The 15486-nt window shown below is 46.3% G+C and overlaps 1 protein-coding gene across 1 annotated transcript; it reads left to right on the top strand.

Annotated features, from left to right (window-relative positions):
- Positions 1 to 1764: 1764 nt before the first annotated feature.
- Positions 1765 to 15482, top strand: AIF1L (allograft inflammatory factor 1 like). Its single transcript, XM_081967361.1, has 6 exons — positions 1765 to 1901; positions 2375 to 2436; positions 6197 to 6263; positions 10288 to 10329; positions 11493 to 11655; positions 14010 to 15482. The coding sequence occupies exons 1-6, from the start codon at positions 1871 to 1873 to the stop codon at positions 14095 to 14097; spliced, it is 453 nt and encodes a 150-aa protein (XP_081823487.1). The 5' UTR covers positions 1765 to 1870; the 3' UTR covers positions 14098 to 15482.
- The last annotated feature ends 4 nt before the right edge of the window (positions 15483 to 15486 follow it).

Here is a 15486-nt window from a genome sequence, read left to right as displayed (position 1 = left end):
TTGAGTTTCAAGGCAACTTTTGCTCCCTCCTTTTCCACCTGCATCAAGAAGAGGGGAAGAAAAGGACAGGGTGAATGGAAGTGATATTTGAAATTTTGACTGTTAAAGTTACTTGGTGGCTAAGATGCTGAGCTTGTGGATCAGAAAGATTGGCAGTTCAGCGGTTCAAACCCCTAGCATCGCATAATGGAGTGAGCTCCCGTTCCTTGTCCCAGCTTCTGCCAACCTAGCAGTTCGAAAGCACGTAAAAAAATGCAAGTAGAAAAATAGGGACCACCTTTGGTGGGAAGGGGACAGTGTTCCGTGCGCCTTCATCATTAAGTCATGCCGGCCACATGACCACGGAGACGTCTTCGGACAGCTTTGGCTCTTCGGCTTAGAATCATAGTTGAGCACCGCCCCCTAGAGTCGGGAACGACTATCACGTATGTGCGAGGGGAACCCTTACCTTTAATGAAGCAAAGATACAAAGTTGACAAACCTCTCCAGGAATGCTGTGGATCATAAGTGCTTTGGGCCTTTCAGGCGGTGATTCAGAATCTTGGCTTAACCCAAGTGGGTGGAGGTCCCTGGGAAGGCCCTGCATGGTCCCCCCCCCTCCCGCCTCTTTGGTTGCATTTCTGAACCAAAAAAATAATTCCTCCCAGGAAATTTGACAGCAGAATAGAGCAGAGATTATCTTTCTTTCTTTCTTTCTTTCTTTCTTTCTTTCTTTCTTTCTTTCTTTCTTTCTTTCTTTCTTTCTTTGCTTCCTTCCTTCCTTCTTTCTCTCCCTCCCTCCCTCCCTTCCTTTTATCTGTCCGTCTGTCTTTCTGTCCTTTCTTCTCTCTTTTCCTCTCTCATTCTTTCTCTATTTCTCTAATTTTTCATCTTTCTTCTTTTCTTCCATCTCTCATCTTTTTTCCTTCCTTCCCTCCCTTTTTTCCTTTTCTTCTTCCTTCCTTCCCACCCCTCCCATTCTTTCTATATTCATTCCTTTTATTTTTTTCCCTTCCTTCTCTCAGCTCTGTTCCCTTCCTTACATCCATGCAGCTTCCTTTCCTTTCCCCTCCCTCCCTCCCTCCCTCCCTCCCTCCTTCCTTCCTTCCTTCCTTCCTTCCTTCCTTCCTTCCTTCCTTGGGTCTGCCTTCACACCTCAATCCACACCTCCTCACACACAGCGGGGCAATTTCTCATCATTTCCCAGGGCAAGGAAAGTTAGCAATATAACAAAGTTGGAAGGGACCTTGGAGGTCATCTAGTCCAACCCCCCCCTGCGCTCAAGCAGGAGACCCTTCACCCTTTCATACAAACAGCTGTCCAATCTCTCCTTGAAAGCCTCCCGTGGTGGAGCCCCTTCAACAACTTCAGAAGGCAACTTCTGTTCCACTGATTGTTCTCACTGAGGGGAAACTCCTCCTGAGTTGTAGCTTTCAGCTTAGATCTAAATTTATCTGGGGGCAACCCAAGGCTTGTGTTGCATTAAACTCAACACCCAGCTGCCTTATCTATTGTGTGACTCCAGGCTTCCTGAACCCAAGTAAGCCCCCATTATGGTAACCCTCTGCCAATGCCCGGAGCGAGGCATTCATGCCACAACCAAGGAAGAAGGGGTTAACTTGCCAGCTCGCTTTGCAAGGACAGAGAGGGGGAGGGAGGCCCCTTGCAAAACACTTCCTTCCCCCAATCGGTCCAGCAGAGGGACCGCCACTCAACCCCCCCCCCCTGGCTTGTGAATGGCTTCATTGAAGAGAAATGGGCTGGCTTAAGCTCACAAAAGTCCAACTCCCTCTCCGCTTGGCGGTGGCAGAAAAGCAGCACAGCAAAGGTCTAGGGGAGAGCTTCGTCCCCGTGTCCCCCCCCCTCCACCACCGGCCACCAGCATCCCACCATGTCTGTGATGCTCAACAATGCCCACCAAGGTACGTGGGGTCAGTTTGGAGGGCTCCCTGCGGGAAACGTGTGGTGGTGTTGGAAGAAAACTCCCAAAGTTGCTTCAGTTGCTTTCCAGACATGCAAAATTGCTTGTTGTGAATGCAGGGTGGGGGGGGGGTCCTTTTAATTCCTCTGGGACACAGTTTCAACTCCCCCCCCCTTTCCTCTTTTGGAAAAGAAAGGATGAAGGGGCTTTGCTATTTGCTTCTCCCTCCTCTTCTGTTTTTCCTTTAAGGCTATGACTTTTGAGATGGGTGAATCTACCCGATAAAACTTTTTTCTATCTCTCTCTCTTGACGGGATGTCATCTTTGGGGTTGAAAGGGAGCCCCCTTCCCCGCTATATAAGGGGGGGGGGAATATCAAATCCCATTGCGCTGGTAAATAAATGCTATCTGAGCAAAATATTCCATTCCCCCCTCCCCACTTTGTGATTTGTTTTTTCTTGACTTTTCCCGCAGGGGGGAAAGCGTTCCGTTTGCTGAAAGCTGAACAAGAAGGCAGGTTGGAGGAAATCAACAAAGTAAGTGCAAGAGTTGGTTCTCTCCAACTCCCCCCTCCCTTTCTCTCTTGTGAAGTCAAGCCCGCATTCCCACAACCCAATCAAGGAGAGAAGCAACCTAGAACTAAGGAGAAATTTCATGACAACGAGGGCAATTAATCAGTGGAACAGAAGTTGCCTCCAGGAGTCGTGGATGCTCCAACACTGGGCATCCATTTCTCTGAAGTGTTGTAGGGTTTCCTGCCTGAGCAGGGGGTTGGACTAGAAGACCTCCAAGGTCCCTTCCCACTCTCTTATTCTATTCTATTCTAAACCCGGTTCAGCGACTAACCTTGCAATTCTAAGCGCACAATTTCTGCCAGCGTCCTCCATTCGGGTTCGCCTCGGTCTGCCTTCCTGCGCCTGGCAAAATTTGCTTTGAGGTTTAAACCAGTAAAGGGAACCAACCAGTCAGTAACCAGGACAGGAGGAAAAGCGGGTTAGTTGATGGGTGTCTAAAGTTTTGATCACGTGGCCACAGGGATGCTGCAATGGTAGTAAGTGCGGAGAATGGTCATAAATCACGTTTTTCAGGGCTGTTTTAACTTAGGCTGGTCATAAGTCAAGGACTGCCCATTTCTTGATCCCAGTTGAATGGGAGCATTTAAGCAAATTTTTGCTCAGTGGAGCCTAACCTTTGGAGGCCAGGCGGTCCGTTTTGATTTCTCCCTGCTGACAAAAAATACAGATCAATTCATTTTCCAAAGCATCAGAAGGCAAGACAAGAAACCATGGATGGAAACTAATCAAGGAGAGAAGCAACCTGGAAAGAAGGAGAAACTTCCTAACAATGAGGACAATGAACCAGTGGAACAGCTTGCCACCAGAAGTTGTGGAGCTTCATCCCTGGAGGCTTTCAAGAAGAGACTGGGCAGTCACATGTCTGGAATGGTTTAAGGTCTCCTGCTTGAGCAGGGGGTTGGACTAGAAGACCTCCAAGGTCCCTTCCAACTCTATTCTATCCTAGCTCCGGGGACCTTCCTGTCCCTTATCTTCCCCATTTTCAGACCTCATCCTTGCCAACTGCAGTATTTTCTAGTTAATTCATCATCCACTCACGTTCCAGTGCCCAAATTCTGCTCTGTGATCCAGGAAACACTCAATGTTTTTTGTTCAGCCTTTTTTTCTCTCTCTCTTTTTTTTTTAACCCAGTGCTTTCCTGGCCTTCTCTAAGGATTAGCTCTCAGGACATTGGGTGAGTTGCCCAAAAGACAACACAGAGGGTATGGGGGGGTGGGGGCACAGCCTTTGACTGACAGGAGGGAAGTCCCAGAATTATTTTAGAAAGTATGATTTCACGGAAAAAATAATGGAAACTTGGATCCAACTTCTAGCTGAGGTTGGGGATAAGTTCTAGTAAGTGAGTTTAAACATTCTTGGGATAAACGTGTGTCCATCATCTGACCAAAACGTAAAAAATGAAAATAAAAATAAATAAAATACTGTCTTTCCATCATCTCTCATTTCTCTCTCTTTCTCTCATCTCTTTATCTCTCATCTCTCTCACTTGCTTGTCTCTCCTTTCTCTCTGTCATCTCTCTGTCTCCTCCTTTCTCTCTGTCTCTCTGTCATCTCTCTCTTTGTCTCATCTCTTTCTCTCTCTGTCATCTCTCTCTCTCTCTCTCTCTCTCTGCCATCTCTCATTTCACGCTCTCTTTTTCTTTCTCTCTGTCTTTGTCTCTCTCTCTCCCTTTCTCTCTCTTTCTGTCATCTCTCTCTTTGTCTCACCTCTTTCTTTCTCTCTTTCTGTCATCTCTCTCACTCATCTCTCTTTCTCTTTTCTCTCTGTCTGTCATCTGTCATCTCTCTGTCCCTCTCTCCCCCTTTCTTTCTCTCTCTCTCTGTCATCTCTCTGTTATCTCTCTTTGTCTCATCTCTTTCTCCCTTTCTCTCTCTCTCTCTGTTTCTCTCTGTCTCATCCCTACCCCCCCACTCTCTCTCATCTTCCTCTTTGGCCCCAATCGTCAAAGCTTCGTTTTGCATTTGCGGTATATAAAACTGCCTGTTGTCTTGGTGAAAAGCTTTGGATGTGGGTTTGGGAGCAGAGGCACAAAGAAACATGGAGGCTGGCAACCAGACTTTGTGGCATTCAAGAAACCAGCCAGATCTGCACTTCTGATCCCTCCCTACGCTTCAGAAGGGATCACCCAGAGTCAAAGGCTCCGATTGTCCCGTGCCAGCTTCTCAGTCTTTCACGAGAGAATGTGCTGCTGGCTCTTAAAAAGAAGCACGTGCCCATCGTTGGTGCAATCTAAACGGATTTCCAAAGAGCCCTCTGGCTTCAACTGGTGATTTATGCAAGGCACGGCCTTCCCTGTTTGGTGTCAGCCTACAAATGATGGAAAACCTGCTTGAGAAGTTTCAGGTAGTAACTTCCAGGAGTTGCTTCCCTTCCTGCTCCAAGGGTGTTTGTGTGTGTTTTATCTGTGTTTAAACCTTAACAACAAATTCCTTTGGGGGATGCCTGAGAGTTATGAAAATATACCTCTCTAGATTCTCAAAAGAGTTATTATTTTCTTTTGCCTTTTGCCAAAGATAAGGGATAGGAAACCAGCTGGATTTTAGAACGAGGAGAAGATGCTTAAAGCATTGGAGCATGCCAGCAGAAGCTCTGTGGCTCATGGTCAGGATTATAAGTAGTCCTCGACTTAGAGCCAAAACTGGAGCCCCTGAAGTGGGACGGTCAATAAATGAACATAGAATAATGCAAGGGACCTTGGAGGTCTTCTAGTCTAACCCCCTGCTCGCGCAGGAGACTCCATCCCATTCCAGACAAACGGATATCCAACCTCTTCTTAAAAACTCCCAGTGTTGGAGCATTCACAACTTCTGGAGGCAACTTCTGTTCCACTGGTGAATTGTTCTCACTGTCAGGAAATTTCTCATTGATTCTAGGTTGCTTCTCTCCTTGATTAGTTTCCACCCGTTGCTTCTTCTCCTGTCATCAGGGGTGTTCGAGCTAGGAGAAGGAGGATTGCGGGGTTCTTGTTGCTCTCTGAGCTTGGTTGTTTTCTCTCAGGCATCCTCACTAGCACTGATGATTTTACCTAGTTTGGTAATGAAATGTCTGTAAGAAAACAGCCAAGCTCAGAGAGCCCCAAGGACGCCTGGTAAAAGTCTCCTCTGTTTTTGGCCAGAGGGTTGGACTAGAGGACCTCCAAGGTGCCTTCCAGCCCTGTGCTTCCATAAGTACAGGATTATCTGAATTCCATTTGTCTGAACTGACTTTCCTTATTATGCATCCCATGGAGTCTAGTTTGGCTTTGCTGACACAATTGTATATTATCTCTGCTCAAGGCTCTGCAATCTCTACTTTCAAGATAACTTTGTTGAACATGGATTCCAACCCTCGGTCTTAATTCAGGGACTGTTGACCCTTTTCTCTACTTTGAATGCTGTGTTTTTCTCTCTGGCATTTTCTTCCCTTTATTTTTTTTTTAACAGAATGGCCCAATTTTTTGCAATATTTTCCTCCACCCCATGCAACACCCCACAAAGCTATTTTCATTGTTTGGTGTGTAAAGTGTTTAAATTGGTCTTACCCGCTCAAATTGCAAAGAGATTATGAAAGTCTGTATCTATACTGGTAGGTCTCAACTTATTAACACAACTGAGCCCAAAATTTCTATAAACACTCTGTGTCTACCGAGGCTACGTGAAAAGGAAGCCACTGGGAAGATTTGATTGCTGCTTAGACCTATTGATCTTCTCCTTTTTTAAAATCCTCTTTTCTCTGTTTCAGGAGTTTCTCTGCGACCCAAAGTTTAGCGATGAAGAGGACCTGGGTGAAAAGCTTGCGGTTTTTAAAGGTACTAGTCCACATTGAGTGAACCACCTGTAGAAAAGAATTTCCCTTTGGGTTAGGATCAGAAGCAGTGCAATTGTCCAGAGGATGGATAAACAATGCGATGTGACCACCCCCAATGCTATTATTTTGGATAGACGTTCCCCTCACACATATGTGCTAGTCGTTCCCGACTCTAGGGGGTGATGGTGCTCATCTCCGTTTCAAAGCCAAAGAGCCAGCGCTGTCTGAAGATGTCTCCATGGTCATGTGGCCGGCATGCCTAGACGCCGAAGGCGCACAGAACACTTCCTTCCCACCAAAGGTGGTCCCTATTTTTTCTACTTGCATATTTACGTGCTTTTGAACTGCTAGGTTGACAAAAGCTGGGACAAGTCACGGGAGCTCACTCCGTTACGCGGCACTAGGGATTCGAACCGCCAAACTGCCGTTGTTTCTGATCGACAAGCTCAGCATCTTAGCCACTGAGCCACCACATCCCTTTACCAGTTAAAATTAATTCCAAAAATCACTTCCATTCACCCTCCTCTTTTTCTTCCCCTCTTCATTTTTAAGTGAAATGGATGACATGTTAAAGTCCTATTGTAGTCTCCGCCAGCGTGAAGTTCTCCAGATGTTAGGGGCCACCACCTCCCTGGCTCCAAATTGAGCACATCTGGAAGGGATTTTGCATCCCACCAGTGGCCAGGCCTCGTGGCCAAACCCGGTCAGAGGAACTGGCAATGGTGGCTATTTTTTTTTTGTTCCAGCTGGGAAGTGGGATTAAGAATGTGTCTTTGGCTATGAGATCAGGGTGTGGGTGAGGACTGGGGATATTAGTATTATTATTGCCAGTGCAACAGATGGGATTGGAACCTATCTGATTTTTAAACATGCTTAGCCTCCTTCGAGATCTCGTAGACCACGCCCGAACGGTTTCACAAAAACGGCTGTATCACCAGGGTAACACAACCAGGATGGGTTTCGCAAAATATACACTACCAGGAAAGGCAAACCTGGATTAAGAACTGATCAGCAACGGATCTGCATGCAGTCCTCGATTGAGAACCATTCGTTTAGCGACTGTTCAAAGTTACGATGGTGCTGAAAAACGTGACCAACAACCATCATTCTTCACATTTACGACTGTTGCGGCGTTCCCCCACCGTCGTATGATCAAACTTTTGCCTCTGAAGGAATCGAGATTCGAAGTTGTGAAATGAAATCTGTGCTTGCTGCAAAGGCCACAAAAATTCAATCTTGTGTCAAAGGCTGCAACGTGCAAAAAGTCTTTATATGCTGTTTGAGAAGGACTACGGTGTTCTGACCGAGGCTTCTTCCCAAGAGCCTGAAGCAAACTCCTTGTCCTGACAAAAAAATCCTTTATTGGTTGACTGTGAATTCTGCTCCTTCACACCCAGCAAAGTCTTTCAAGGGAGGATTTACAGTCACAGACCTTATCTGGCTTGGAGAACGGCCAGGCCGATAGCTGCAAAAGTTGGCCAGGAGTCTCGGATTAAGGAAACTAATTGTCTCCTGTAACCTCCACTCCCCTTTCGCTCCTCTTTTATTTCCTCTGGGAGAGGCCATTCATTATCCACCATGTGGCCTTACTCCCAAGTCGACCCTTATTCTTTAGCTCTTCCTTTTGTCTGGCCACTCTGCGCATGCACACACTGGGAACAGGCTCCAGCTGTTTTTCTGCCTCACTGATGTCCGACTCCGAAGGCAGCTGATACTTGTCAGATGGCCCTGGCCCCCTCTCTGCCTCCGACACAGAGCCCTCGTCAGAGCCTTCTCCAGACTCCAGGAGTTGCCCAGGTTCCTCCCCAACCTCCTCACTGTCCGAATCTGCTGCTAGCTCCACTGGCTGCTGGCGGGCCAAAACACAAGGTTGTGTTGGTTTTGAGCACACACACACAATGCATACACACTTTTTCTCTTTCCAAATCTTTGCTTCTGTGCCCTTCTGGCAAGCAAACTCAGCATTTTTCTGACCCAAAACTTTTCTCTTTTGGAACTGACCAACAATCAACCTTTTGTTTCTAGGTCTTTTCTCCCACTGGACACAAAGTGCACAGAAACACACACACACACACAAACACACAGAGCAAACGCAGGATTTGTACCCCTCCCCTCTGTTAGTGAGGATATGTACAGGCAGGATCTCCAAGGCTTTTTTTCAAACCTTCTGGGCCCAAAACAGACTGGAGATGCCAGAGCGGTTTTCTCCCCTTCAAGCATTTTTGTCTCTTGTTTTTCCATGAATTCACTGGGAGCAAATTCTGGGAAGCCCTGAGCAGGACTTTGAACCTTGAACTCATTCGGGCCACACGTTACGCCAGGGAGAGCAACAAGTCAAGGGTGAACATAAACCAAGCATTCAGCAGGTTCTTGGAGAGTGCCTAAATCATCCGGTTTAAGCCCGCTTTATGGATGGATGGATGGATGGATGGATGGATGGATGGATGGATGGAGGGGGGCATTTTTACGATACGGTCACACGTCAAAGAAAGGCATGTTACTGTGCAGCATCAAAGTGTGATAAACAAACAAGAGGGGAACAGGATTTTTGGTTTTGTAATTTGCCTTTCCCCTCCCTCCCTCCCTCCCTCCCTCCCTCACTTGTAACTAGATTCCTTCCTTCCTCCCTTATAGCTAGATTCCCCCCTCCCTCCCTCCCTTCCTCCTTTCCTTCCTCCCTTATAGCTAGATTCCTTTCTCACATAAGTATATTCCTTCCTTCCTTATCTTTCTTTTTTCCTTTCTTTTCTCCATTCCATTTTTCCTTCTTCCTTTCTTTCTTTGTTGCCCTCTCTTCCTCCTTCCTTTCTTTTATTTCTCCCTCCTCCTTTATTTTCCTCTTTATCCTCCTTCCTCCTTTTTCTTTTCTCCCTCCCCCTTCCTCCTTTCCCCATCCTTTCTTTTTTTTTCTTCTCCTTCCTCCCTCCTTTCCCTTTTTTTCCTTTCTCTTCTCTCTCTCTCTCTCCGTGCCCTTCCTTCTTCTTCCATTTTTTTTTTCTGGTAATATCAAGCACCCTGCCTTGATCTCCCAGGAGGAAACAGCTGCATTCAAAGTCTACTTTTGTCTGAAAAGAACTTGGAAACCAGCAGAAAACAAGCATCAAAGTGAAGCTGCATTGAATGAAATAAAATAGCCGGCAGGAAGGGGAAGGGAATCAAGGGCATTTTCCAGCCTCTTGGCGCAGGGATCGTCCTTCAGATCTTTCCAAAGAGGGAAGGACGTGTTGCAAGACAAAAAGAACTGGGGGGAAAAAAAGGAGGGAGGAGAAATCAGAATATTTTCCCTGCTGACTAAACTGGATAGCATTTATCTACAAGTGGACATGGCAACCGATCAGATCTTTTCCCTTTGCTAATGGAGAGCTTCTTCTTCTTCTTCTTCTTCTTCTTCTTCTTCTTCTTCTTCTTCTTCTTCTTCTTCTTCTTCTTCTTCTTCTTCTTCTTCTTCTTCTTCTTCTTCTTCTTCTTCTTCTTCTTCTTCTTCTTCTTCTTCTTCTTCTTCTTCTTCTTCTTCTTCTTCTTCTTCTTCTTCTTCTTCTTCTTCTTCTTCTTCTTCTTCTTCTTCTTCTTCTTCTTCTTCTTCTTCTTCTTCTTCTTCTTCTTCTTCTTCTTCTTCTTCTTCTTCTTCTTCTTCTTCTTCTTCTTCTTCTTCTTCTTCTTCTTCTTCTTCTTCTTCTTTTGCCTTGTTTCAACCCAAAAGCTTACCAGAAAGACAATCCTTTCTTGTGGTGATTGGCCAGGTCAAAGTCGCAGCCTCAAAGGAAGAACGGAGGAGGAGGGAGAAGAAGAGAGCAGGCCCAGCCATCCTTTTCTCCAAAACAATGAAAAGCCCCGTCACTGGAGGCTTTTAAAGAAGAGCCTGGACAGCCACCTGTGTCCGGAATGGAATAGGATCTCCTGCCTGGGCAGAGGGGGTTGGACCAGACGACCCTTCCCGAGGTCCCTTCCCCACTCGGTATATTCTATGTTGGTGTGTTCTAAGGGCTGAGTCTGGGTGGTGCTGACCTTTGTTTTCTCTTTCCTAGAAAAATACGTGGAGTTCGACCTCAATAATCACGGCGAGATCGGTGAGATGGTCCGGTGGCCAATTGACCCCAATTTGAAAAGAGCAAATCAGTTATTTTTCTGTTTTGTTTTTACATCATAAAGGGAGTCCTTGACTTACAACCATTCATTTAGCGACCGTTCAAAGTTACAACGGCGCTTAAACAAGTCACTCACAAGTGGTTCTCGCACTTAAAAACTGTTGCAGGATCCCAAAGTCACGTGATCTGCATGTATTTATGATGGTTGTGGCAACGCCTGGCCTCCACCTGCGGCCTTCCCAGGTGGTTTCTGACAGAACACAGAGAATGGGGAAAATGGATTCACTTAACGACCGGCTTTGATTCACTCAACAGCTATTGCAAAATAGATGCGGTAAAATTGGGCATGACACACGTAAGACCCCCTTTTGCTTAGCTATGTAAATTATGTTCCCAGCGGTGGTTGTGTGTCGAAGGCCACCTGCAGCTTTTAACTTCACAACTAACGTCCATGTTGAGTCAGGTTGCCTGAGAGGGTATGTGTGTGTGTGTGTGTGTGTGTGACAGAGAGAGAGAGAGAGAAAGAGAGAGAGAGAGAGATGGATATTGCTCACCTAAGTGGCAGGATGGAGCTCAGCTAACTGGGCTAATAGCTTGTAATTTGGGAAAGGAGACCACTAGCAAATCTTAGGGGTGGAGACTAGACCACAAAATCTGAACTTCAGGTGCTCGGCCACACAGTTACATGTATGGCTGTTTGCAGCCATCCCACTGTCACATGACTGCATGTTATATTTTATTTTATTATGTTATTATTTTTATTTTATTATTATTTTATTTTATTATTATTTTATTTTATACTTTATGGTTTTTTTTTAATTGTTTGCCACCCCTCTTACCTCAGGATCACTCCAGGCAGCTTACAAAACAGTTTTGGCGGGGGGGAAAAATCTGCCATTTAGTCTCAACTTTCAGCAAACCCACAGCACCATGGTGCTCATTGAATAACCGCCTCCAGGGAGGTCACAAAATCATGCGACCGACCCCCTTTACGACCGCCACGACGTATGCTGCACTGTGGTCAAAGGTCAAGGGCTGCCCGTACAGCAATGCAAGGGAGATAGGCGCCTCTTCTCTGGTTTTCAGGTAGCGTCCCCCTCCGCAGGCTTTAACTTTATCCGCTCTCCGTCTGCCGTTCCTTGCAGATCTCATGTCTGTGAAAAGGATGATGGAGAAACTGGGGACTCCCAAGACGCACCTGGAGCTGAAGAAAATGATCTCCGAAGTCACCGGGGGCACCAGCGAAACCATCTCGTACCAGGATTTCGTAACCATGATGCTGGGCAAGCGGTCAGCCGTCCTCAAGCTGTGGGTATCCATCAGAGGAGCAGATATGGCACAGTAGATGGATGCAGGGTTCCCAAACAGAGTTGGTTCGGATTAGCCATCTTGGCTAGCTTGCCAACTGCTGGATTTTCTCTCCCTGACCACTTTGTTGCTCAGCTTAAGTAAAGGTAAAGCTTCCCTTCGCACATATGTGCCAGCCGTTCCCGACTCTAGGGGGCCGTGCTCATCTCCGTTTCAAAGCCAAAGAGCAAGCACTGTCCGAAGACGTCTCCGTGGTCATGTGGCTGGCATGCCTAGACGCCGAAGGCACACGAAGCGCTGTTCCCTTCCCACCAAAGGTGGTCCCTATTTCTTCTACTTTTTTACATGCTTTTGAACTGCTAGTTTGGCAGAAGCTGGGACAAGTAACGGGAACTCACTCGGTTACGCAGTGCTAGGGATTCGAACCGCCAAACGGCCAACCTTTCTGATCGACAAGCTCAGCCTCTTAGCCACCATGTTCCGATAGGACCTTTTAAAGTTCTGTTGATTTATTTAAATTTATTGGCCCCCAAACTTCAGAGAAAGCTCTTGATGCCCCATCAACAGAGAAAGGAGTTCCTTGTCTGTCCGCACTCCAGCTAAGACTAAAAACTATTTTGCTAAAGGTTTAAAAAGCTAAATTGCCAGAGTGGCAGGAACCTGTCTTGGTTTCCATTCCTGTTCCAAATGTTGAATCCTGGATGGGGAACAATGACTCCAAACTCTCTGCGGGCACGAGGGATTATCAAAGCTTTCCAATTCCCCTCCCTTCCCCTCTTCCTTGCCCTCCGGCTGGTGTCCTTCCTCCATGGCTGACCCAGGCCATTCACCCCAAGATTCCCCAGAAGAAAACTGTTGGTTGTGATGTTGGAAGAACTTATCACTGGTGTGGGGTTAGAGGCAGCCAACTAGGAAAGTGACAGGGAGCAGTCTAGCCATCCTCAGCAGAGAAAGTTGGACAGGTTGGTGAGGTTCTCTAAAGCTGCATGAACAGACCCTTGCCAGTCTGAAAGTACAAATATCCCACTGTCTCTTTTACAGCTCAAAAAACTAGGGAGGGTTCCTTTCCTACCCTCTTTCTTTTCCCATTATGCAGCTCTGGGCTATGCCGTCTTTTATCTTCACTCCTTCTCTCAAGGTCTTTCTCACAAACCAATACATCTCCTCCCTAAGGTGAGAAACTTCTAAATCTGCAGCAAAGGACTGCCTTTCAGTCGGTGTGTGTTGACCCCACAGTTGTGGTCCATAGACTGGTCTTTTACTTCTCTCCATCCTCTTGGGATTTACAGGATGGTTATTATAACTTCTAGGGACTCAGTGGCTCACTGCTCACTCGCAGTGTCGGCAGTTCAGCGGTTCGAATCCCTAGCACCGCATAACGGAGTGAGCTCCCGTGACTTGTCCCAGCTTCTGCCAACCTAGCAGCTCGAAAGCACGTAAAAAATGCAAGTAGAAAAATAGGAACCACTTTTGGTGGGAAGGGAACAGCGTTCCATGCGCCTTCGCTTTTGAGTCATGCCGGCCACATGACCACGGAGACGTCTTTGGACAGAGCCGGCTCTTCGGCCTTTGAAACGGAGATAAGCATCGACCCCTAGAGTCAGGAATGACTAGTACATCTGTGCAAGGGGAACTTTTACCTTTACTTATTGCAACTTGGGCACACTGGATTTTTTTCTTTTTCTTTTGTAAATATATTATCTGAAGCATCCTAGATGACACCGCCATGGCCAAAAATTGAAAACTGTGGAAGGAAATGATGCCAACATTTGCATCTTTCATTGCCAGGGTCAATTGCTCTGCCTTATCAGAGTAGGAACAGGAACCTGGGCAAAGAAGGTGGGTCCACGATTTGCATTGCATTGTGGTTTGGCTTCACCCATAATTTGCATAAGCAGCTGCAAACAGCTTATTTGATAGCAAGGAAATAAAGTACCTGCAGCCAGTCTATTTCTCCTATCAAGTCAAACATACTTTTGTTTTCATGCAGTCCTCCCCGTTACATTTAATTTTCTAATTTATCTACCTTTCTCTGTTTTATTTTGCTGGATTTTATTCCCTATGTAGCTTGTCCATAAAATGTTGTTTTAGAAAGGACAAACTTTCTCAACCTTGGCAACTTGAAGATAAGTGGACTTCAACTCCCAGAATTCCCCAGCCAGCCTGCTTCTTTAAGATGTGTGGATTTCAGAATTACCCATCATGATGGCCAGCAAACATGCTGCCTGCGGGATTCTGGGAGTTGAAGTCCGTATATCTTCAAATTGCCAAGATTGGGACACCTTGTTCTAGAGATTGAAGGAAGGTCATCCCTCGTGATATTTCATTTTAATTCTTCTCTCCTCTTCTTTTAGGGTGATGATGTTTGAAGGCAAGAGTCAAGAAAGCACCCCCAAATTTTCAGGTCCTCCTCCAGAGCGAGATCTCTCAAGTCTTCCTTAAAGGGAGAGGCGAATACGGAACATTTTCCACCTCTGACGACCGCAAGATCTCTGCTCTGTTGATTTTGTTTTAAAGACTCCATCCGAAGGGAATGGCAAGGAAAAGTCCAGTCGACGTCACCCAGGCGACTGTCTAAGTCGCCCCTGATTTTTATTCTCAACTGTTAACCCGAAGAGAAGCCCCATTGTTCTCAAGAACCAAAGCAAACTCTAAATGCAAAAATCCAGATTTCACTGGGCGTTTTTCAAAACAGATGGAACGCTCTCCAAAGCCCCCTCCCCCTCCCCCCAAATCTGAAATTATTCTGATTTTCTTCACCGCCACCACCCTTCTCTTCCAAGCACGAAACTGCTTTTCTGAAAATGGCTTTGTGTGCATCCGGAAGCAAAACCAGCCCCTCTGGTCCAAGGGAGACAAAGAAATTCAGGTGGTTTAAGTTGGGTCATATCTTTAAAGGAGCATAAACCATCCAGCCAGGATTTTTGCATCAGGCAACCTGCTATTTTTACCAAACGGTGAAGAAGCAAAGCGAAAAGGGAAAACTAGAGGCATTTTAGCCTAGAATTCAGAACCAGTCCTAAGCCGGATGGGGCACGGATTTGAGTGACGTCGTGGTTAGTTCTGAAGTGGGGGGGGCAGGGGGGGCGGCACCGTTTTTGCACAACCACCACAAAAGTTTTAAGTGTCTTCTCAGACTAGTTTTCCTGATTTCTGAGGATTTTTCCCCCCTTCTGTCAAATGCAAACAATTTTCACGATGCCTGGATTTCTAATCTTGGTGCCTTTGTGCAAGGCAATTCCCCTGATCAGGTCAGTGTGTCTTCCCCTTCTCCGTACAGCTAAACCTCGACTTACAACCAGGGGGTGGGATCAGTGATGAGATTCAAATTTTTATACTACCGGTTCTGTGGGTGTGGCTTGGTGGGCATGGTGTGGCTTGGTGGGCGTGGCAGGGGAAGGATACTGCAAAATCTCCATTCCCACCCTACGTGGGGGCCAGCCAGAGGTGGCATTTGCTGCTTCTCCAAACTACTCAAAATTTCCACTACTGGGGGAAGCTGGATTCACTTAATGACCATGCAAGTCACAACTGCAGCGATTTATTGAACAACTGTGGCAAAAAAGGTCGTAAAATTGGACATGGCTCACTTAACTACCATGTAGATGGAAATTCTGGTTTCAGTTGTGGTTGTAAGTCGAGGACTACCTGTATGTGAGTTGTGGAGTAAGAAACATTTGGCACTGGAGTTGGGTTTAATCCTCTTAAGGTATTCTCCTTCTTTTAGTGCCTGAGTTCACCCAGGTTCAAGTCTCCGTTGAGTTGAGTTCCACTCCTGATACTTTCTTTCGTTTTCTTGGTATCAATACAAAATAATTTGCCATTTACTTC

The sequence above is a fragment of the Natrix helvetica genome, assembly GCF_964273705.1.
Source record: "Natrix helvetica genome assembly, chromosome: 15".
Lineage (NCBI taxonomy): Eukaryota > Metazoa > Chordata > Lepidosauria > Squamata > Natricidae > Natrix > Natrix helvetica.
This window is presented reverse-complemented; position numbering and strand designations above follow the sequence as displayed.